General features: G+C 45.9%; 2 protein-coding genes across 23 annotated transcripts in view; both read right to left on the bottom strand.

The window, feature by feature from the left end:
* ppfia4 (PTPRF interacting protein alpha 4) overlaps positions 1-23320 on the bottom strand; it is a 61849-nt gene that overhangs the window by 23282 nt on the left and 15247 nt on the right. The gene's annotated exons all lie outside the window — the stretch shown is intronic.
* On the bottom strand, positions 8035-9418 carry LOC144388945 (uncharacterized). The gene is made up of 2 exons (XM_078092229.1): positions 8460-9418; positions 8035-8358 (listed from the first exon to the last, which is right to left on the bottom strand). Exons 1-2 carry the CDS (start codon positions 9268-9270, stop codon positions 8144-8146), a joined length of 1026 nt encoding a protein of 341 aa, XP_077948355.1. The 5' UTR covers positions 9271-9418; the 3' UTR covers positions 8035-8143.

Genomic DNA, 23320 nt, shown 5'->3' with positions numbered 1-23320 from the left:
AAAAAGTCCTCGTAGCTACAATAAAAAAATTAAAAACGTAGCGGTGGAATTAGCAAATAAGATACTGGTACAAAATGCATTTTTGGTGTAAAATCTGTATCTTTACTAGTTAAATTGTAGATTCTAGGTCAACGCGATATAGAATAATAAACTGATTTAACAATCAGGAATAGATTGATTCTCCAACACACAAGTTTGGAGTTGTCAGGAACAGACTAAATAAATGCAAAGTTTGTCATTGAGTGAGTGTCAAAGCCTCATACAGATAGAGCCTTGAAATTTGTGTGTTCAGAGATTATAGCAGCTTACGTTTTCCCTCTCGGGTCCTGACTAAGGAAGTAGTAAGTGGTGTGCTCTTGCAGCAGCTGAGTCATTCTGCTCGGACCCACCTGTGTAAACTGAGGACCATGTACGTCCTGTGAGCCGTGCGAGATTGTTGGTGCGATGGTGAACCTCGATTGATTTAAAACATGTTTGGATGTGTGGGAGCATAGTTGAACCAAAAAGGCAGAGCAGAGTGGTTATATTACGCTTTGAGGAGGAACCAGAAGAGAATTGAACCAGGAAGAGATTTTTGGAGACAGGTGAGTAACACGCTGATGAGAACTTCAATTACCACGTCGTCGCTAAGCAGTGTTTGGGTAATACTTTGTTGTATCTGCAGCAGACGTGGGAGGTATTCCAGATCGGAGGTTCAACAAACTCTGAGTGTCTATCCCAGAACTCCGAGTTGACTTACTCAACTCTGAGTATCCGGTTCCAGAACAGCTGATCTGCGTTAGTTCAATTAACTCTGAGTATGTTCACCTTGAGTTAAGCGGGTGCATGACGATTATAAAAAGCCATCATCAATGGAGCCCCGATACCACGAGTCACCATGACAACAAAAAATAAAAGTGCAACACTTACAGACACTTACAGACACATTTTTATTTTATACCCATCGAAGTCATTTCAAATGTGACGCTGTAGCCTACACCAACACTCATTAAAATACTGTGTGGGAGGAGACAGGTAGAAACTCAGATGAGATGACTCAGAGTTTCCCTGATCTCAGGGTTAACTTGAGTTTTGAGAATCTGAGTTTTCACATAAACTGCTTTCTGGAATACCCCCCTGGTGTTCACATTGTTTACGTGTCTATGTTTTCTGCTTTTGTGATGTTTTGTTTTACTGTTGACTGCTACTTGCAATATATATTTTTTAGTGTACTTTATTACAATATTCTAATAGGCTACCCTTTCCTCTGGATGAATAGATCAAGATTTGGAGTTAAACCGGTGCTGACACACATCTGATATGTATTGAGAACTGTCCAGCTGAAATAAGACAAAAATATGCAAAATGCATTATTCTGCAATAGAAAATAACTGAGTCCTTGTTGGCTTTTCCCACCAGCAAATGTGCCACACTGAATATGGAGTAATCGAATCATCATTACTGAAAACGCAACGAATGGCCCTAATCAAAAAAGTTGTTCCAAAAAACAAACAAACAATGGTGTCAGAAACCATGTTATTTTACTCTCTTTGACAATCAAAGCACATACATAAAATCCAGAGGGAGGGGGACTTTTCATTATTACATAGAGACACTAGATTATTCAAAATGAGTTCTTGGCTGTGTGAGAAAAGTATATTTCACCTGAGCGCCATTTGATTTATTGATATTCATTCTTCACACTCCTCAGTTTTGACAGATAGCTTTGCACTTCACTAAAGCGTTTTAGCACTTCAGACGTGCCTTACAGCGACATTTAAGAAACTACCAACGAGCGACTAGAATTTGGACCACGGTGGTTTCTGGATCCCTACAGTCATTCAGAAAATAGAATGGTTGAAAAAATGTTCAGTCCAGCATTCTCTCATTTTGTACAAACGAGATTTCAGATGCAACTCTGAGATACTGTTACCATTGTTCCGCAATAGCAGCACTTTGAACAAGATAACATCAAATATATGTACTGAACAAGATGAATGCATAAATTAGGTCTTGAGACCTTATGGAGCAATTCCATATAAGGAAAGTTAACCACAACCACAACCAATGTTGAGTGTGCGATATGTTACTTCATGTAGTTTCATCAGAGCCATCTCCAACACTATTCAAACTTCCACGTATTGTACATTTGAGCTGCAAAAAGATTCTTCCGTGAACTGTGATTGTTTGGGAGACGGCTCTAATGGAACTCCAGTACTAACCTGCTGTGTGTTTTATTATTTCAGTATATAAACTTCAATAGCTCTTTATCTGGATGTTTTCTTTTCATTTGGGATTGAACTAGTCTTGTTGAGGTCAAGTTGGGGTTTTGTCTTGTCTCCATGTTTTGTCTTGTCATTTCCCGTTTTATTTTGAAAGATTAACCTTCCTCTCGTTTCAGGTCACTTGCTCCTCCTCATGTGTCACCGGTCGAATTGTCTCCCCTGATTCCTGATTGTGTCCACCTGTTTCCCATTGCCCTCATGTGTCTTATAGTCTGCGTCTCCCTTTCTCTTGTGCAGGAGTGTTTCGACCTTTCGTCTACCCAAGCCTGCCACCACAGACGCAGTGAGCCTCGCCTCGCCTCCTTACGAGTGATTTTTGGTTTGTTTTTTTCATAGCATTTTTGGTTTTCCTCCTAATGTAGTGATTTTGAGGTTTTTTTTAGGTATTCCTCTGTGAAGAGCGATTTTCTGTTTATAGATAATTTCTTTCAGATTTTGTTAATAGGTTTCTTATATATTTTTTCATTGCTGTTTATTTTATCACCCAGTGTGGGATAGCCTAATAAAGACGGCCTAATATGTTCACCCTTCTGCCCCTGAGTCCTCTTTAAAGTCCTGGTCTGACAGATATACTGTATATATGACCTATATGATCTACCAAATTGTAGTGCGGAGTAAGTATGTTTTTCGCAGTTATTCTTTGCAGGAGTATGCTAAAAAAAGTAATGAAACTAAGACATCCGATGTGTCATTACACAAATGTGTCTCTCTAATTTCACCCTGATAATCAAAAGTTCTTTTCATAGGCTTAGTTGGGGGTTCGCTGTCTTGTCTTGATTTAAGAGTTAGGTAAGGGGGGAAGCAGGATGTGCAGAGCAGGGAGACACGAGTCTGACAGGATGGGGAGTCAGTTTCTGTCCTGGCTGAGGAATGCAAGGTCTGCGGGTCAACTAGCAGATTCGCCAGCCTAAGGGGGGTTTAGAGACACACCAACACTATTCAACATACACACTCTGTTCGTCGATGTTTACGTTAAGTCAGGAGTCCGGACATTGGATGTGACCGGATCTTTAGATGCGGGGGGTGGAAGGTCCTCCTCTACGCCAGTTTAGGGCCAATAGAAATCTTTCCTTCTCTGTCTTTCAAGGGTTATAAAACATGATGTTCTTGCTGATGTTAGTTGTTCTTCCGCCTTCTTCCGTGCTGCCTGAACTGCTCCTGCCTTTGCAAATGCAGCGCTGGTACTTGACCTGTGATCTGACAAATAAATCTCCCAGAACGAGAGAAGTTGTTCGGCTGAATTTTTGATAACCCCGATCAGGCTCCAATTCTTGAACACGTATTCTTACAACCCTGTGCTTCTAATATTCAGATCTGCGACAAACGCACACACGCGTGCACACTCACAAAGTTATCTGGATCTCTGTTGACCCTGAGCATCACGTTGCAGGCAAAAAACAAGTCTGGATAGGGAAGTGGGAGGAAAGGAGCATCGGGAGGAAAAGGGGGAAAATGGGTCAGCGTGTTGATTTTACTTTCCCTTATTCCACAGGGATGCACAAATAGACAGGAGCTCAGCCAAAATCCACCAACAGATGTTTGAGCTCCCTGTCTCATTCAATCATGGCAAAGAGGCTCAACCGCCAACTCTCGCTCCCCCTAACTCATCCCTTCATCCTTCTGTCTTTTAGGAACTCTGTGCGTCTCCCCAAAACTGCTCAAATGCTAAAAAGCACAAGTGTGTGAAACATGCACTGACAAATAACCAACAATAGGTCATAGGTATAAATAAATACCCCTTGTTAGGGGTATTATACAACAGAATAATGTTATAAAGTATGAGACGTCACTGTCACAAAAAACACGTCTTTAATTTCTTATGGTGGTCTGTCTAAAGCTTCGCCACTGGCAACTTCTACCTGCTTTCGCTTTTATTCTTTTTCATCCACACACACACACGCACGCATGCACATGCCGTTGCTATGTGCAGATTGCAATTGTAACCCCCCCCCTTCCTCTCCGAACCGAAGGAGCTATGGATAATCCTGGGATTTTTATTAAACTTAAACAAACCGTTAGTGTCTGTGACGACACAACGTCAACATCTGTGAGAGAGTATATGATGTGGTAAGGAGAAAGGGATCTTTTTATCTCAACAATACGTCTGCCCTTTCAAAGGCTAATATGCAAAAAGCGTGAATGTGTTTCTGTGTGCTTGACAACGTGTCGGCACTTGCAAGGCGGGTGCTTCAGCAGTCATCACAAATGAAGTGATCATTTTTTGACTTGCCAATTATTTTTCCTCGTTCTGCAGTGAAGTGTTGGAGGGAACAGACAGTGAGTACTTCGTGAACCAGGGTCCTTCATTTGTCGGCCTTACTGGCCAACAGCTGTGGAGCTCAATCATACTAAACTCCTCTGAAGGTTTCCTGCAGAAGCTGCCGTCATGTGGAATTTAGAAAGACTTTCTTCCTTCCTTGCACCTTACTAATGGATTTAACTTTTAAGCATGAAAGTCTGATCCCACTGGATGAATTTGAACTTTTAAAAAAAATTATATAATAATGCTTTTTGGCTTTGTATGACTGAATGTGTGCTGTTGACTTATATATGTTCCTATTTCCTCTGGACTGTCTTGGATAATTGATATTCATCACACTGACAACACATACTTCTCTTCAGAGCTGCACAAATAATGACATAGCTATTTAAATTATTAAGCAATTGCTTTTAACGCTCCACTGTGGCATCCTGACTAGAATCTTTTAAGTATTGCTTCAAAGATCCCTCTTTAAATCCACACTGTTGTGAAAAAAGTATGATCATCATAATTTTATAGCAAAACAAAAAGGATTCAGTAAAAAAGGATTCAGGATTCAGCGTAAAAAATTATATCCATTAAGTTGCAGAGGTCTCCATCCCAATGTAAATCTATGTGATAATGTTTTTTGGGCCCCATGGCATCTCTTGACTGTAAAATTTGCTTCAAAGCCCGACGCTCTTCCTAGGGGCTTGATAGCTATAGGACACCAGCTTGCTGAAGGTCATTTGGAGGAAATAGAAAAGCACTAACAAAAGTAGATTTAGACAAAGCGTGGTTGAGGGAGTGGCAGTGACAGTGGGGGGTCTAGACGGAACAGACCTGGGCGGCAGATGCTGGCTCTGGGGACGTGGAACGTAACCTTTCTGGGGGGGAAGGACCCGGAGCTTGTGCAGGAGGTGGAGCGTTATCAGTTGGATCTGGTGGGGCTTACCTCTACGCACAGCCTCGCTTCTGGAACCACACTCCTGGATAGGGGATGGACTCTATTCTACTCCGGAGTGGCCCATGGTGTAAGGCGCCAGGCGGGTGTGGGGATACTCATAAGTTCCCGGCTGAGTGCTGCTACATTGGAGTTTACCCCAGTGGACAAAAGGGTCGCCTCCCTACCCCTTTGGGTGGTGGGGGGGGGAAAACTCTAACTGTTGTCTGTGCATATGCACCAAACAGCAGCTCAGTATTCAGCCTTTTTGGAGACCCTAAATGGAGTCCTGCATGGGGCTCCAGTAGGGGACTCCATAGTCCTACTGGGAGACTTCAATGCGCACGTGGGCGACGATGGAGATAACTGGAGAGGCATGATTGAACCCGAGCGGGTGTTTGTTACTGGACTTCTGTGCCAGTTACGGATTGTCCATAACAAACACCATGTTCGAACATAAGGATGTTCATAAGTGTACGTGGTACCAGAGCACCCTAGGCCAAAGATCAATGATCGATTTTGTAATCGTATCGTCTGATCTGAGGCTGCATGTTCTGGACACTCGGGTAAAGAGAGGGGCAGAGCTGTCAACTGATCACCATCTGGTTGTGAGCTGGGTCAGAGGATGGGGGAAGACTCGGGACAGACCCGGTAAACCCAAGCGTGTAGTGAGGGTGAACTGGGAACGTCTGGAGGAGGCCCCGGTCCAAAAGATTTTTAACTCACACCTCCGGTGGAGCTTCTCTCATATTCCTGTGGAGGTAGGGGACATTGAACCAGAGTGGTGTATGTTCAAAACCTCCATTGCTGAAGCCGCGACAGTGAGTTGTGGCCTCAAGGTCTTAGGTGCATCAAGGGGCGGTAACCCTCGAACCCCGTGGTGGACACCGGTGGTCTGGGAAGCCGTCCGACTGAAGAAGGAGGCCGGGTTATGATATCCGGTGGGACTCCGGAGGAAGTTGCAGTGTACCGACAGGCTCGGAGGGTGATGGAGGCAAAACAGCGAGTATGGGAGGAGTTCGGGGTAACTATGGAGAAGGACTTTCGGTTGGCACCAAAGTGCTTCTGGAAGACCATCCGGCACCTCAGGAGGGGGAAACGGGGAACCATCCAAGCTGTGTACAGCAAGGATGGGACCCTGTTGATCGCGACTGAGGAGGTTATCGGGCGGTGGAAGGAACACTTTGAGGAACTCCTGAATCCAACTACTACGCCCTCTTTGGTAGAGGCAGAGCTGGAGGCGGAGGAGGGATCATCGTCAATTGGCCTGGTGGAGGTCACTGAGGTAGTCAAACAACTCCGCAGTGGCAAAGCCCCGGGGATTGATGAGATCCGTCCAGAGATGCTAAAAGCAAGGGGGGGTTGTCTTGGATGACAGTGGAAGTCTCGGACAGTGCCAAAAGAGTGGCAGACCGGGGTGGTGGTACCCCTCTTCAAAAAGGGGGACCAGAGAGTGTGGGCCAATTACAGGGGTATCACACATACTCAGCCTCCCGGGTAAAGTCTACTCCAAGGTGCTGGAAAGGAGGGTTCGGCCGATAGTCGAACCAAGGATTGAAGAGGAACAATGCGGTTTTCGTCCTGGTCGTGGAACAACGGACCAGCTCTTCACTCTTTCCAGGATCATAGAGGGGGCTTGGGAGTATGCTCATCCAGTCTACATGTGTGTGGTGGCGGGCGTGGTTTGGCTCGGCTGCAGAGGGGACGGAGAAGGGAGTGGCTCAGGGAACGGTGCCAGGTGGAGGCAATTGGCCTCAGCTGAGTTGATTGCACACTAACTTTTTGTATTGTGGTTTCAGTAGCGGAGAGCAGGAGTGGGGTTCAATGGCGAGAGAGCGAGACGCCGGGAGAGCTCGCAGATTCTACATAAAGAAACCAAAATAAACATATTGCATCTGTACCTGCTGTGTCGTGCCGACTCTGTACGCCCCCCCCCAAGAATCCGCACCGTGACAATGTGTTTTGTGGACTTGGAGAAGGCGTATGACCGGGTCCCCTGAGAGAAACTGTGGGAGGTGATGGATTCCACTGGATTCCACTCAATGACCAAGATTCGGACTTCTTTGCTTTCTTGCTTTTTATTTTTAAAATTGTCCAAGTCAAACCAGGTGAAAAACCTTGAAATACAAACATGAATATAAGGTCAAAGAAATATAACCCAAGAAACCATAATCAATTCACATACCCAACATCACATACTTAATTTATAATCTACTGGAAATTAACCCCAAAATAAGTAGAAAGACAACCCAAATTTAAAGTATCCCAATACTAAATTAAATACATTTTTAAAACACTATTTAATGATGATTTTAACCTTTAAACTTCACCAGATTTTAACTCCGCTGAATACACACAAATCAAGTTTTATCCAATTACTTTTAGCTTGAATACTTTTTAAAACACATTAAATATATGGACATTTGATTTTGCATTTCATGCCATAAGTAGTCAGCCACTCAAAAGCTCACCGGCTCCTTCTTCAGCCTTTGCAAGCTTTATTCCTGCAGTCTCCTCTTTCCAAGCTCTTCAAATCTCGCTTTCTCACACTGCTCGCTCTTCACTGTCCTGTGAGTGAGTGACTCCAACCCCCCTGATCACCAGATCCTCTCCACCTGGTGCACTAAAATCTCCGCCTCCAGCCTGAGAGACCCACCTAAACCTACCTCCCAGCCAGAGAGGGGCTCGGTCTGCAACTCAACTCAACACCTCCCACTCGATCTTCCCACGAGAACCGCTGGAAAGATCGCACAGTGACCTTGTGGTCAGAGATCCCCTTTTTGGCCTCCTGCCTGCTCCTCCACTGGCAGCAGAACCACCAATCGTCGAACGTCCCGATGAAGAATTGTGGACTGAACGTCCCTCCAGATGCTGGAGGCAAGATGCCTGGATGCTGATGTTGCAGGTCTCACCTGAGGGATACAGGAGCTTGTCACAACTCTGACTTTCACATCCCGTACTATGCCTCTGGAGTCTGGGTTGACACTTATAACCCTCCCAAGCTTAAAGTTACCCCTCAATGCATTTTGGTCGCACAGCCAAACAATATCTCCGTCTGCAACATTCCTCTGTGTAGTGTGCCATTTACTCCTCACGAAGAGATTAGGGCCGGCAAGTTGGCTCCAGGACCTCCAGAATTTGTTGACCTGGTGCTGCATTTCCTGAAGCCTCTTATAGGGGTAGCTCGTAAACACAAATGTTTTCCAGTCACCACTCGATGATGCCCGCCCCAACAGGAGTGCATTGGGTGTGATGTACTGCACGGTGTCTTCACAGCTCTGCACCCTGGCATCAATGGGGCGCTCATTCGACAGATTAGCAGCGAGCTGAAGTGTCGTCTGAAGTTCGCTGTAACTGAGCTCTGATTCTCTCCCCAGACTCTGGAACGCCTTCTTCACAATTCGAACAGCTGCTTCAGCAGAGCCATTTCGATGAGGTGAATCAGCCGGCTGGATTTCCCAATGCCAGCTGGTTCCATTTTGAGCTGAAGTTTCCTCCACAGCAGGCCTATCCAAACCATCCAGAAACTGATACAACTCCTCCAGAACAGATTTGGCACCAACAAAATTGGTTCCTGGGTCGGACCAAATCTTCTTAGGATGTCCTGGAATTGCTGTGAACATCAGAAAGCTTTCAGTCGACATGGTGTGGGCCAGCTCTGTGTGGATTGCTCTACTGGCCATACAGCAGAATACGACGCCCCAAACCTTCATCCGGACTCTCTTCTTCACATCATCCTTGACCAGATACGGTCCAAACAGGTCAACTGCCGTGAATTCAAATGGAGCCGCTGGCCTGGTTCTCTCTTGAGGCAGATCACCCATCACTTGGCGACATCTTCTAGCTCTGGCTTTCTTGCAAATCACACAGTTTTCAATGATTTTTTGAGCAATTCTCCGTCCCTTGATGACCCATGCTCTCTTTCTCACTTTCAGTAGAGTAGCAGCTGTTCCCTCGTGACCCCTGCTGTGAGCTTCACGAACCAACAATGTTGAAACCCAGGCACTGTAAGGTAAGAGGGGAACACTAACTCGGTCCTCATTAAAAGCCTGGACCCTCCCACCACAAACTAGTAGCCCCGTTCCTTCTTCTTTGAAGACTACCAACCGGTCCGTTGTGGTTGTTGGAAAGGTCACGCCCTCTTGTGCAGCAAGAAAAAGGTCTCTTAAGGCGTCTTGGCGCTCTGTTGCAGTGATGACCCCGGCTGATGAAACTGCCTCCCACTTTGGAGTCCCCAAGATCCTGCTTTGAGCTGCAAAGCACTTAGCTGCTCTCCAGACCTAGGCAACCGCTTTAACCAGGTGAGTCAGGTTGCTGAACCGTCCTTCATCCACCAGGTTTCGGACAGCAGCACCAGCAGGTGGTCTCCGACCCTCCAGGTCTGGTGGCCCTTTCTTCACCTGAGCTCTTGCGAGTACGGCAGTAAATGTTTTCTTTTGCATCTTTCCAACACTCTCTCTGGCAGTTGCGGATACGTCCTTTGCAGACTTAATTGGCCACTCATTTGCTGGTAAACTCAGGAACTCTGGTCCTTGCTGCCATGGTGAACCTTCAGCCAAATCTTTTGTACCAGCCCCACGAGTGATAATATCAGCAATGTTGAGCGTTCCAGGGATCCACCACCAATCCTGACGTTGCGTGCTGCCTTGGATTTCTCCAATCCTGTTGGCAAAGAAAGTCTGAAAGCCATAGCTCTCACGTTGAATTGCACCAAGGACTGTTTGACTGTCAACAAAGTGGTACCACTGCTTGACTTGAATCCGGCCATGTTGCTCAAAGTACTTTTTTAACCGGGCGGCGAATACTGCTCCACAAAGCTCTGACTTGACTGCTTCCCCCTTGTGGTCCAAAGGGGTCAACTTAGCTTTAGACTCCACCAGCCTCACCATGGACCCTTGGTTACAGGCCCACCGTAGGTACAGGACGGCACCATACGCATGCTCGCTGCCATCAGAGAAGGTGATTGCATCAGGTTCAGCCGGTGCACCTGCTGGCGTAAGGGCTCTATGAAACTTGACCTTACTCAGCTTGGCGTATTCTTCGAAAAGGCTGATGGCATCTTCTCTGAGCTTTTCTGATAGCGCAAGATCCCAAGTGTCTTTGCTGGTGCTACATTTGGGTTTGGCCTCTTGAAATGCTCTCCGAACCAAAATGGCCCCTTTCTGTTTCACAGGCGTTGTTAGGCCAATCGGGTCATATAGTCCAGAAACTTGGCTGAGTAACTCTCGTCGTGTCAATGGGTCTGGCGTCTGAGCTCTCACCTGCTCCAGTCGAAGGTCTTGGCCAAGTCTCATTTTCCTCTTCCTTCTTGAAAAGTTTATCCCAACCATTACATGAAGCTTGTCATCTTCCAGGGTGTAGCCAAGGCCAAGGGCTTTGTTGTCCTCCTCTTTGAGCTGATTCGGCAGAATTACAGTCCTTGGAGTAACCGCCTGGTCGTTTCCAGACGACTCCCTCCTACTTTGGCCAGTGAAGACCCATGGCTTCAACTCGAACCCTCCTGCTTTGAGGATCTGCTCCACATTTCCCGTGATGACTTTAAGTTGGTCCAAGTTATCATGAGAGGTCAAGAGGTCATCGACATAGCTGTCTTCCTGCAGCACTCGACGCTCTTCCTCAAGATGGCTGAACTGAGGGAGGTTAGCAGTCTCTCTCATGGCGAGTTGAGCGATGCAGCCTGCTGGCTTGTCTCCAATGTTAACTCTCGTGACTGCATATTCAGCCAGCTCTTCTTCCTCAGAGTCACGCCACAGGAACCTATGCAAATGCACCTCTTGATCTTCCAGCCACACTGAATTGTACATTTTCTTTACATCTCCTAAAGCAGCAAACCCTCCCCTCCGGAATTTAAGAAGCACAGCACGGATTGAGTTAAGGACGTCTGGGCCTTTCAGCAGGAGATCATTGAGGCTCACCCCTCTGCACTTTTGACTGCTGTTCCAGACCAGTCTTACCGGAGTTGTGACAGAGTGTGGGTTGGGTGCGATGAGGTGGCTAATGTACCATACTGGGCCAGTCCATTCACGAAGTACATCTTTGGTCAACTTCATTGCAGCCCTGCGCTCGACCATCTCGTGCACTTGAGCGGCATAGGCGGCCTTCCATTCTGGCTCCCTGGCCAGTTGCCTCTCAGTCCTCAAGAATGTGGCCTCGACTGCGCTCCTGTTGCTTGGTAATGTGGCTGGATCTTCCACCCAGGGGTACTTAGTGTGCCAGTGAGGCCTCTCACTGTGGTCATCAGCTGCTACATATGTGAGCCCGCTCTTTACCACCTCCAGCTCTCTTTCTTCAGCGAGGGTCATTTCTTTGCCGCCTGGCTGACAGTTTCCGCAACGACAGCCCCCACATCTCGGAACACAACCAGCACCAATGCTTTCCCATTTCCACCAGTCGATGAAACTGGATGTAGTAGCAGCACAGCTGGATATCTGAGGTTGGGCGGAAGTTGGGGCTCGCTGGCTTTGAGGAGGATGGACGGGGACTGCGCAGGTGTGTTCTTCATACTTTGCAGCAGCAGTTCTCATAGACCTGGCAAAGTGTGTCCTCGACGTATGGGCTGATACAGTGACCTCCTCAAACAGCTCAGGATGGGTGCCAGCAACTGTCTTCCCCATTGGTCCATCCCACAGTACGAGGTCCCCCACCGTTCGGATTTTCTGTGGAGCCAGTTGACCCTCCTTGTGACTTACAAGGAGCTGGATCTCTTTTGGCCTTGTCAGGTCGCTGAGCGGGACATCTGGGAAGAACTGTTGCAGTTTTCTGGCTGACACATGTCTGTGGATATCTGCAATGCGGTCTAAGCCGTAGCAAACCAGCTGGTGGGACTTGAGAGCGCTTCTTGAGGTGCCAACCCGGATTTTCAGGAGATACCGCTTTGTTTTAACAAAGACTTTCATGCCTCCCACCCCATGAACCACAAGTGTGATATCTTCACTTCTGAGATTGAGCCGACCTGCTGCCTCATGGGTGATATAATTGGTGTCAGAAGCTAGGTCGATCAGGGTCCCAATTCTCTGCCCAGCATTGGCTGTCACCTCCAAAAGCATCATGATGACGGGCCACTCCGCTAGGCCGCCCTCTGCCAGAAGACTTGAGTGACTCTTTGCGACGTAGGAGGTGCTTGTTGCTGTATTGCAGAATGCGTCCCGGCACTGTTGGGCCAATTCAGGGGAGAGCTTCCTGAATAATTCCTCCTGGGCTTCGGTGTAATCCCTCTTGTTGCCACCTCCCACTGCGCTGCCTTTGCTCCTCCTCTGGGCTGCGCTGCCCCTGGATGCTTCGGCATTGCGACACAGATAGTAGTGGTGGTCTCTCCCGTCCTCGCACTCAGGGTTTCTGCACAGAAATGAGGTTTTGCAGAGATTATCATCATCATGGACCTCCAGACATTTCCAGCAGGCTCCCAGTTTTCGCACTGCGTCCTTCTTCTCTGTGAGCTTGAGCACACGGAACTTTTTGCAGAAGTACAGCTTCTTCTTATGCTTAATGTCCCCACAGACGATACATCCTGAGAGATGGCTACCTGACTGGTTTGCAGCCCTGGTTCTGGCTTGCCTTTGCTCAGGTCGGATTTCTTTTCTTGGCAGCTCTTCGTCCCTCAATTGGTCCAGCTGTTCATAGATGTTCTCTTGACTCTTGAGGAAGGTCAGAAGACTGTCAAAGCGTTTCTCTGGAGGAGCACTGCTCCTCTCAGCTGCATAGAGAAGCCACTCTTTCTTCAGTGCATCAGGAAGCTTGCTTTCGATTGCCTTTGTCACTAGAGGATTCTTTAAAGCACCGGTGTCACCAAGGTCACTCAGGTCTTGAAGGGCTTTTTCAACAGCTTGGATGAGCTCAACAATTTTCTTGGGCTGGTGACTTTTGACAGCTGGAAGTCTCTGGAGCTCCTCAACTATTTCGATGGCAATCGCCGTTTGGTTTCCAAACCGGTTCTCCAGGACCCGAAGAATGTCATCTGCTGTGTTATAGGACATCAATCGAAGATCTCTCATTATCTTGTCATCCAAACTGTCAAGAAGCTGGAACTTTTTTACTTCTTTTGACCCAGTAGGTTCTCCTTGCCTCTGAAGGGCCTCCCAGTCTCCTCTCCAGCGATGAAAGTCTCGCCTGATGCCAGTGAACATGGGGAGGGTGGTTGGCTTCAGTCTGATGGCTGATATTGATGTCGGGTAGCTGATAGAAGCTGCACTCACAACTCTTTCGGCGTCTTCTTTAGCTTTTGCTTTAATGAACTCTGCCTTTTTGGACATTAACTTGGGAACGATCTGCTCGAGCTCTCGTACACGCAGCTGGAAGTCTTTCTGCTCGGCAGGAGGGGCCCAACCCTTCCACTGTGTGTACAGCTCCTTCGCCCTCTTAACCAGTCCTTCCATGTAGTCGAACATGAAGTCAAAGGCCTCTTTATTTCCACCAGGTTCAAAGGAAATCACACTCTTTACTTTCTCCTCTGCAGCCTGTAGCGCCATCATCAGTTCCTCCTCCCCGAAATTAGCCCAGAGTGTCTTTCGAATGAGGTCCTTCAGCTCTTCCAATTTCATCTCACACTCGCTTGCAGTTTTCCCAATATCGGCCTTTTGCTGCTTGCTCAACCCGGGAACTTCATCAGGATCTGCGTCCAGCTCCACTTCTGCAAGGTACTGGGCCTCCACATCGTCATTTGCTTCCATGACTTTGTTGGCCTCAGTTATGAGCCTTTTGAAATGGTCTCTGAGCTCCTCTTCAGCCATTATGGCGTGCATCCGGACAATGTTGTTGGACAGCCGGGAGAATTGTCGCTTTGCAGACGTCCTACTAGCTTTAAGCTGCTCCAGTGACTTTGAGTCAGCCATCTTCCTTTTCACCAGGATTCGGTGTGGGCGGGGTGATCTTCAGTGTTACTAGGCCTCTGGACTTCCAGGCCTGGCCAGTTGCAGTTCAGGATACTTCGCTCCAGTCTTCGCACCAGTGGCGGTTTTTCACTGTCAAGTGTCTCACTTTTGTGAGGGTCAAACTGCAGCCCCCCACTTGAAAGGGCAGCCTGCTAAGAAGTGTAGACTGGATTCCACTCAATGACCAAGATTCGGACTTCTTTGCTTTCTTGCTTTTTATTTTTAAAATTGTCCAAGTCAAACCAGGTGAAAAACCTTGAAATACAAACATGAATATAAGGTCAAAGAAATATAACCCAAGAAACCATAATCAATTCACATACCCAACATCACATACTTAATTTATAATCTACTGGAAATTAACCCCAAAATAAGTAGAAAGACAACCCAAATTTAAAGTATCCCAATACTAAATTAAATACATTTTTAAAACACTATTTAATGATGATTTTAACCTTTAAACTTCACCAGATTTTAACTCCGCTGAATACACACAAATCAAGTTTTATCCAATTACTTTTAGCTTGAATACTTTTTAAAACACATTAAATATATGGACATTTGATTTTGCATTTCATGCCATAAGTAGTCAGCCACTCAAAAGCTCACCGGCTCCTTCTCCAGCCTTTGCAAGCTTTATTCCTGCAGTCTCCTCTTCCCAAGCTCTTCAATCTCGCTTTCTCACACTGCTCGCTCTTCACTGTCCTGTGAGTGAGTGACTCCAACCCCCCTGATCGCCAGATCCTCTCCACCTGGTGCATTAAAATCTCCGCCTCCAGCCTGAGAGACTCACCTAAACCTACCTCCCAGCCAGAGAGGGGCTCGGTCTGCAACTCAACTCAACAGTGGTCCTGATGGCATCTTCCGTCTGTGACCTTCAACTCTCACTGGAGTGTTTCGCAGTCGAGTGTGAAGCGGTCCGGATGAGGATTAGCACCTCTAAATCTGAGGCCTGGTTCTCAGCAGGAAACCGATGGATTGCCTACTCCAGGTGGGGAATGTGTCCTTACCCCAAGTGAAGGAGTTCAAGTACCTCGGGGTCTTGTTCACGAGGTAGGGGAAGATGGATTGTGAGTTTGGCCAGAGAATCGGAGCAGCGGGGGCGGTTGCACTCGCTTTACCGCATCGTTGTGACGAAAAGAGAGCTGAGCCAGAAGGCAAAGCTCTCGATCTACCAATCAATCTTCGTTCCTCCTCACCTATGGTCATGAAGGATGTGTCATGACCGAAAGAACTTGGTCACGGGTACAAGCGGCCGAAATGGGTTTCCTCAGGAGAGTGGCTGGCGTCTCCCTTAGGGATAGGGTGAGAAGCTCAGCCATTCGTGAGGAGCTCAGAGTAGAGCCGCTGCTCCTTTGCGTCGAAAGGAGCCAGTTTAGGTGGTTTGGGCATCTGGTGAGGATGCCCCCTGGGCGCCTCCCTGGGGAGGTGTTCCAGGCACGGTCAGCTGGGAAGAGGCCCCGGGGAAGACCCAGGACTAGGTGGAGAGATTACATCTCTGCACTGGCCTGGGAACGCCTTGGGATCCCCAGTCAGAGCTGGTAGATGTGGCCCGGGAAAGGGAAGTTTGGGGTCCCCTGCTGGAGCTGTTGCCCCCGCGACCCGACCCCGGATAAGCGGTTGAAAATGGATGGATGGATGGTGGTTGAGGGATACAGAATGTATTAACACACCAGGCAAGTCCAGGGATGTAATGTAGATTACAGTAAATCTTGCCTTCATATACGAATGCCCTGAGCAACAAACCGTTTCTTAAGTGGTTTTATGTGTGGGCAGATTTTGTATATGGGAGGGTTATGCCAACACAAAAACAAATTGATTTCTGCCGAGAAACAGTGACATTGACACTGTATGTGTCAGTTGATGTTAGGAGATGAAAAGAGGAAAATGTGTGACTAAGCACAAAAAGAAGGAGATGGAAACTGTAAACATGGCCATCAAGTCATTAACACGTAGTATAATTCACAGGGTAGGTTTGCAGTACAAGATATTATTTATGATAATCTGAAGATCTTTACAGCCCAAGTGTACATTGTCAGCTATCAGATTTTATTTTGCATCGCGGGAAGATCAGCAAAGCTTGAGCGATGAATTCCTCATGTGTTTTCTGCACAGAAGAAGGCTGGTTAGTTAGCACTGCCTCGGTGCAGTCACTAGAATCCCCTTGGTGTTTCTGTCATCCATTAATAATGAATTCAACCCCAATGTGTTACACATTCTACAATGCAAGAATGGAGATTTGCTTCCCCAGAAACCCCCTCGGAAATTATAATTTTCCTTAGGGCAGAAAAGAAGGCAATACGTCATCAGAGGTCATAGGGAGTGGCTGAGCTCCTCTCAGTCGCGTGGACCAAAGGATACTACATTAACTCTGATGTACATCTCAGTAATTCACAGAGGAGTGCCACGCTGAAGATGAATGCGGGGCCAGGGAGAACGAGTGAGTCCCAGGGGGGCTCAGATATCACAGCTCTGTAACTCTTCACCACTGCAGAGTGAACGAGGCCGCATGCAGCACAGAGGTGGACGTGACCTTAGTCTGACAAATCTTACACACATCGAGCACCAATAACACCTCGCCAGAGTCTTGGCCCTCTGGGCAGTGAGTGATCTTTTGCCATGATGCCACGCCACACACTGCGGCGGGCGCCGTGGCAATGGCTCATTCTGAAAGAGTTATCGGAAGTGAGAACTTTGCACCAATGTCAAACCGGACGAACACAGACGCACACGTTGCTACAAGACAAAACATGCACGAGGCCTCTGAGAGAGATTCCTTCTGTATGATGAGATCGGGGGGGAGGAGGGGCAGCCGACCGCAGCACCTGCCAGATCTCCTCCCAGCTCTCACTAAAAACATTTTTTAAAAGCATCTCTCTTCAAAATGCAGAAGATGGAATAGTAAATAAAGAAAAGCAAACACATTTGAATCTTTTTCTTCATGGCTGAGAGAGAGATGTGGTAAAATTAAGCTTCTGCATAATTATTGTGAGTCATGAGCAAATCAGTCTAAGTGAAGCACATTAGGGATAATGCCAAGACTGACTGAAGCCGTGCCAGGTCTGGACTCACTGAATATAACAGCAAATGCGCTCAGTGTGAATACAGCTTAGTAAATCCCGCTCCAAACACCTAGGAACGAAGGGATTCCTATCTGAAATCCCATGCATAAGTGAATCTAGAAGAGTTTTGGGATTTAAATGAATCCTTGCGGAAAAAAAAGAACCCACCAGGGTAAAAAATTGCGAATCAGAAGTAATTTAACAACCTGACTATTGGCCATGAAGTTGATTGACACAGCAAAGTCCTTTATACGGCACAGCTGACACATCAACACTCTCTTTGTGTTTTCCAGCTTAGCTCAGCGAAGAAAGGTGTCATCATTGTACGTTTTCCAACTTTCTCCCCTCCTGTGTTCCGTTAAAGGTCTGAGCTCAGAATAGCATCCCTCTGAGAAGAAGATTTAAGAAAAAAACAACCTGCGCCAAAAAGAGGGTCCAAGAAAGAGAGGAAGGAAGAGAAGGGAAGGGAATACTTCCTCTGCTCAGATGAAAGGAGATACACAAAGAGAGTTTTTGTTGTTGTGCATCAGCAGAGTTGAGTCTCTCGCATGCATGCTGCAATAAACATCCAAACATGCACAGCAGTTACAGAAAACCAGAGAATTTCCCTTCAGTGCATATATTAATTTAGTATTTTCTTGGACAATTGGAGGTTGACATTCAACTAGCCACATTAACCAGGGAAATACCTTATTGGAGGCCACAATAAACAACAATTTGCATCACTAAAGCATTAATCATTGTTCACAGCTTGATTCAGGAATGTGGGGAAATGCAAAAGGTGTAAGAGGTGGAGATGAGTGTATCTCTCAATTCTAGAAAAGAGTCATCAGCACTTAAATCGATACTCAGCCGAGGACACATGGAGACCACAGAGGGAGCTACTGGAGCAGGAGACAATCCTTTACCGGTTACATCCTCAAAGCTTACAGGTGGTGAGTCCCTACCTGGTACATGTAGGTGTTAAACTGGGTCCCATTCTGAAGGTGGATCTTCACTGTTGGGTTCATGGTGAGGCTTAAACATATCAGATGCATCGAACAGAGAGAGAAAGAAACAGGTAGAGAGGACGAGAAGTGATGAAAAGAGAGGGCGGTGAAGATGGCAAAAGAGGGATGGTTCCTCTGAGTCCTTATCGACACTGAGTGTAGCAGGAAGGGAAAAGATCCCTGTGCGGCTCCCTCTGCCCTCCGTTTGGAACAACAGCATTCTGCTAGTGAGCTGGCTCTAACTGCACCCGGGACGAGAGACAGCAGGGATGAGGGTTGAAGTGAGAGAGAATGAGAGAGAGAGAGGGGTAAGCAGGGTTGACATAAACCCAGATATTTGATTAGGGAGAAACGTTTGAATGAGACAGAGATGATGAGGAGGCAGGGAGGAGGAGATGGGGACAGACTGGCTCGTAATCAGCTGATGGAGGAGAGAAGAGGAAAGGGTAGACAAGGATTGCTGGTGGCGCAGACAACCTGCTCTCTATTGCTCGAACACACACACACAGAGTTTTTAAGTCACATTTGGAACTAATTCCATGAATTAGCATTAATTTAAACGCTCTATTTCCTCCTGATAAAGACTCCAGCCACTGCTTACTCAACACAAATTCAGGGGACCCATTTTTCTCCAGCATGACATTGTGCGCTGATACTTTCTATTTTTAAATAGTCCCTGCTATTGCAGTAATATTTACAGTGCATTCACTTGACTGGAGTCTGAAACACCTTGCGGTGCTTTTATACACTAAAGGATTTTCCTCCTATTGTTACCGTTGTCCAGACTGCAACGGATGTCATTTGAAACAAGATTTTTAACCTCTTTTTAATTTTTTTTTTTTACAAAACCGTGTTTATGTAGAAATATGTAGAAAAGATTTTATTTCATACTACATGGCTCACATGTTTATGATCAAAATTTATAACATTTGTATCATGGGATTTTGAAGATTGTTTAAACGTCATGATCAACTTCCAAATACGATACTCAATCACTTAAACACGGATTTGATTTAAATTTCGACTTCTCACTATGCGCTGTTTTTAGTTTTGTACTATTGAGAAATAAATATTATGATTGTAGTTATCAAGTGATATTTCATAGCCCACTTTTTTTAGTAATCCGGATCAGTGCACAAAAAGAGTAGTGACTAAGATTAGGTTATGACGGTATCACTCTGCATGTCTCCCCTCTTTATGAAGTAATTAATTGCCATCCTTCTATTCCACTGTGCTTTAGCCCCACACCGATGCTGTGCTGCAGCCTCAGTCGGTAAAAACACACTAAAGTGCTCATTCAACATCATAAGCTTTGGGAGTGGCACTGCATGAATGTAGAAAAAGACACAGGTCTACTTGCTTGCACATGGTTGTCAGGGAAACAGGTTTCACAGCAAAGACAGAGAGAGAAAGCAGAATATCAAACTATGAGACTGTTGAGGTCATACACATCATTGTGTCACCACAAACAAATGATTGTGGTGACATTAACTGAGAGCAGGTGACTCGAACTTCTGCCTTACATCCTCTGAGTAGCCAAACACACTGGTCAATGCTGCCGTCAGGTTTAGTGGTGAGACAGAGACCCCTACTGGCAGCACTTGGTGCTCACATAAAGTAGACCAACCAAGTCATCATGATTACATCTTCATACAGAAACCGAGGGAGGCCAGTTTACCAGCTTTTAGAGTAGCTTATGGTGTCCAAAGACAGAGGGAGCTCTGAGTTTGACTACATTGTCTGTGTACGTGTGCAATGGTTAAGATGAAGGAAACGCATGGAAATATGAGGAGAAGAGATGCTGGAAAGAATTTAGAATGCATGCTTGAATTCATCCTTGACATCAGTGGGAGCAACACCTGCCACACCAAGCTCCATTTTCAGAGAAAAATGCAAGAAATGCATTCAAACATACACAGAACAGACAAACACACCCCATGGAACACATTCACTTCTCCATGTGCGGAAAAACCCCCAAAGCATTTGACACACTTAAAAGAGTGTTTTCTGCAGCAGAATTCAGAGGAGTGACTTCTGACTTTTTTTTTTATCTGACAGCTTCTAACAGTTTCTCTCTCTCTCTTTCTCTCCTCCTTGCCTCCTCACTCTCTCTCCTTCAGACTAGTAAAGAAGTAATCAATTACTTCTTTCACTTTCTATCCACTCCAGCTCGTCCATGCTTGCTCTTTTTATTATTTTTTCTATCCTTTGCTCTTGTGCTCACTCCTATTTTTCTCAAGCGTAGCTAATCTCAGCGGAACCTTCCCCCGACTGAGAGCAGCCATTTTACATCATAACATAACATGGAGCAGAGGGCGAGCTATAGGGATCACAGTTTTTGGTACCTCGTCCAATACTTCAGATATTTCTCTAAAAAAATAAAATAGTCAATCTTCTGGAGGAAGAGAGTTTGTGGGCGTAATTCTTGGGTGCCTGAATGTTCGTACAAAACGTCCAAACAACTTCTTTCAAACATATTACATTCTCGAACAAAGTGCTCGATGGCGTGGCTAATAAATGACTCAAACTAATAAAAGACCATCAAAATAGTTGCGAGGTGCCAAATTAATTAAGTGACTCATCGTTTAATGTTCCTGCACAGCATCCTGTCAGGCATCGCCGAGTCCCAAAAAACTGCAACGTTTGTCCTCAGGGCTTTTTTCCAGAAATGATCAACGTTAACCTTATACCATAATATTCTACCAAACCTAACCAAATCATTTGCTGACCAAACCTGAGGAAATTTCTTGCAAGAAATTCTTGAGGGGAAACTTCTTTAGCTCCACCAATAAGATAGGAAGGCTGAAAGGGAAAACCCCAGAAAGTCCATGACTTGGTTGCTGCTGCTCACTAAGCTGTTGTTAAAATTGAAGCAATGTCAATGAAGTTATCAGCATTTCTTTTAACTCCCCCTCGACTATTGAAGGGAGGAGATGAAGGGACAAAAGGTACATTTTAACTGTCAAACTGTAAAATCTCCTTTTGAAATACAAGCATTGTAGTCCTCGCTGTGTCCTTCTAGATCAACACTATCCTCATTGTTTCTTTCTTTTGCTGCTCCTCCTCCTGCTCCCCTGTCACCTCCTCCCTTCTGCCCCTGTCTAAAGCCCCTCTGTGAGCTCTGTCTCCCTCTCCCGCTGTTCTCATCACTTAGCTGGAGCGCACAACTTACCCCTCTTCATCTCTCCGTCACCGTGTCCTCCTCATGCTCCTGGTCAGCCCAGAGGGAAGCTTATTACTACCACAGTACACACAAGAATTGCAAACAGCAGGCACTGTTTGTTTCCACTTTCTGAACATCCAGCCACTACTACTTTGCTCTGTGTCATTCTCCAAAAACAAATACGCTAATCGTATTAAGCTTATTCAGAATAAAAAGAAGACGATCAAGTTGACATAAAAACAATGCTTGCCCCATTTATGATACACGTGTACACAGTATCAGTCAAGTCTGGATGATAACATCAATATATACGCTGTACACAGAGTTAAATTGACACCATGAGATTCAATTTTAACTCTAAGCTGGTGTTTATATTGTCCCAATCTAGTCAGTGTTAAAACAACACTCAAGAAGTTAACTCAGAATAAGTGTCAAAAATAAATCTGCCCAGTGTTAAATACATTAGAGGTCATTTAGCTGACACGTTTATCCAAAGCAACTTACATTGCATTTTTAACCCATGGTTTTTACATTTTAGTCTGGAGAGCAATTAGGGGTTAGATGTCTTGCTCAGGGACACCAAGGTTCAAACCGCCAACCTTGTGGTTCCCAGCTCACCCTCTCTACTCCATGAGCCATGGTACGTAAGAGAAACCCAACACCAAGAAGTGTGATACTGTACAGTTACATTTCAAACCTATCAAAGAGTTTAACTCTACTAAGTGTGGCAAATGAATCTGATCTTGACACTGGATAATGACTCCAGCTCTTTTGCCGAAACACCGGAAAATTAACTAGAATTTTGCTGTGTACGGCTACACACTGTCTCATTCACTGAAGAAAACACAGGCTAACACACGTATACTCCGGAGACCACACCAACACGCTCGGTCCGTCCCAGCTGCACTGCTTTGCAGATGAAAGTGCATCACGGGCTCCAGAGGAAAAACAGGAGATGCACCAAACACAGCTCTATTAATTATAATCTTCATATTCAGGGTAAATAAACTGCTCCGAGGGTACCTCTGGCATAATTTCCCATAATCTCTTCTCTTCTCAATCCTTCTTGTAGCAAAAAATGTCTGAGAGTAATGAGTAGCTGAGGTGTCATGTGTTTGTGGAGGTCAGGAACGTTGCTTTTGCCCTTCAAAGAGTACAAACTGCATTGGCAGGATGTAACTGTACACCGCTGAGAGAGAGGGACAGAGAATGTGTGTGTGTGTGTGTGTGTGTGTGTCTACAAAAACTGTAACTGTAATGACAAAAGAACGACAAGCACCTCTCATGGTGTCTGAAAGTGAGGCGTCATGCTGCTGCCCTGTCCTTGTCATGCAGCCGCTGTCCTTAGACCGGGAGATACGTGGATGGAAACGAGCAAGTAGGACTGGAGAACCAGTGTCCAAGTATAATTGTTCACAAATACGTAAGTTAGTTAAAGCGTCCGTTAAATGTTACAGAATGCAGTTGGATATCCTGGTAATTTTACCTGATACATGTTGAGACATACTAAATATGTTTCAGGCATACTAAATAGTGGAATGCACAGACATTGTGCCCCCTGCCTCAGGGCTACACTAGTTACAGGGGTGCACTGAGACCAGAGAGTGAAATATAAATCCAGTACGTAGAGACTACGCCGGGTTCAGGTGTAATATTCAAGATAAATAAAGAGGTCCCCCTATCTGCCTACTACATTTCACCCCTAATTAATTCTATCCTGGCTTCCTTCTCATCTCAAATCCCCTTCCAGCCATTGAAACCTATAAAACTGTTCATTCAATACCATAGCCCAG

Source organism: Gasterosteus aculeatus, chromosome 17 (assembly GCF_964276395.1).
Source record: "Gasterosteus aculeatus chromosome 17, fGasAcu3.hap1.1, whole genome shotgun sequence".
Taxonomy (NCBI): Eukaryota; Metazoa; Chordata; class Actinopteri; order Perciformes; family Gasterosteidae; genus Gasterosteus; species Gasterosteus aculeatus.
This window is presented reverse-complemented; position numbering and strand designations above follow the sequence as displayed.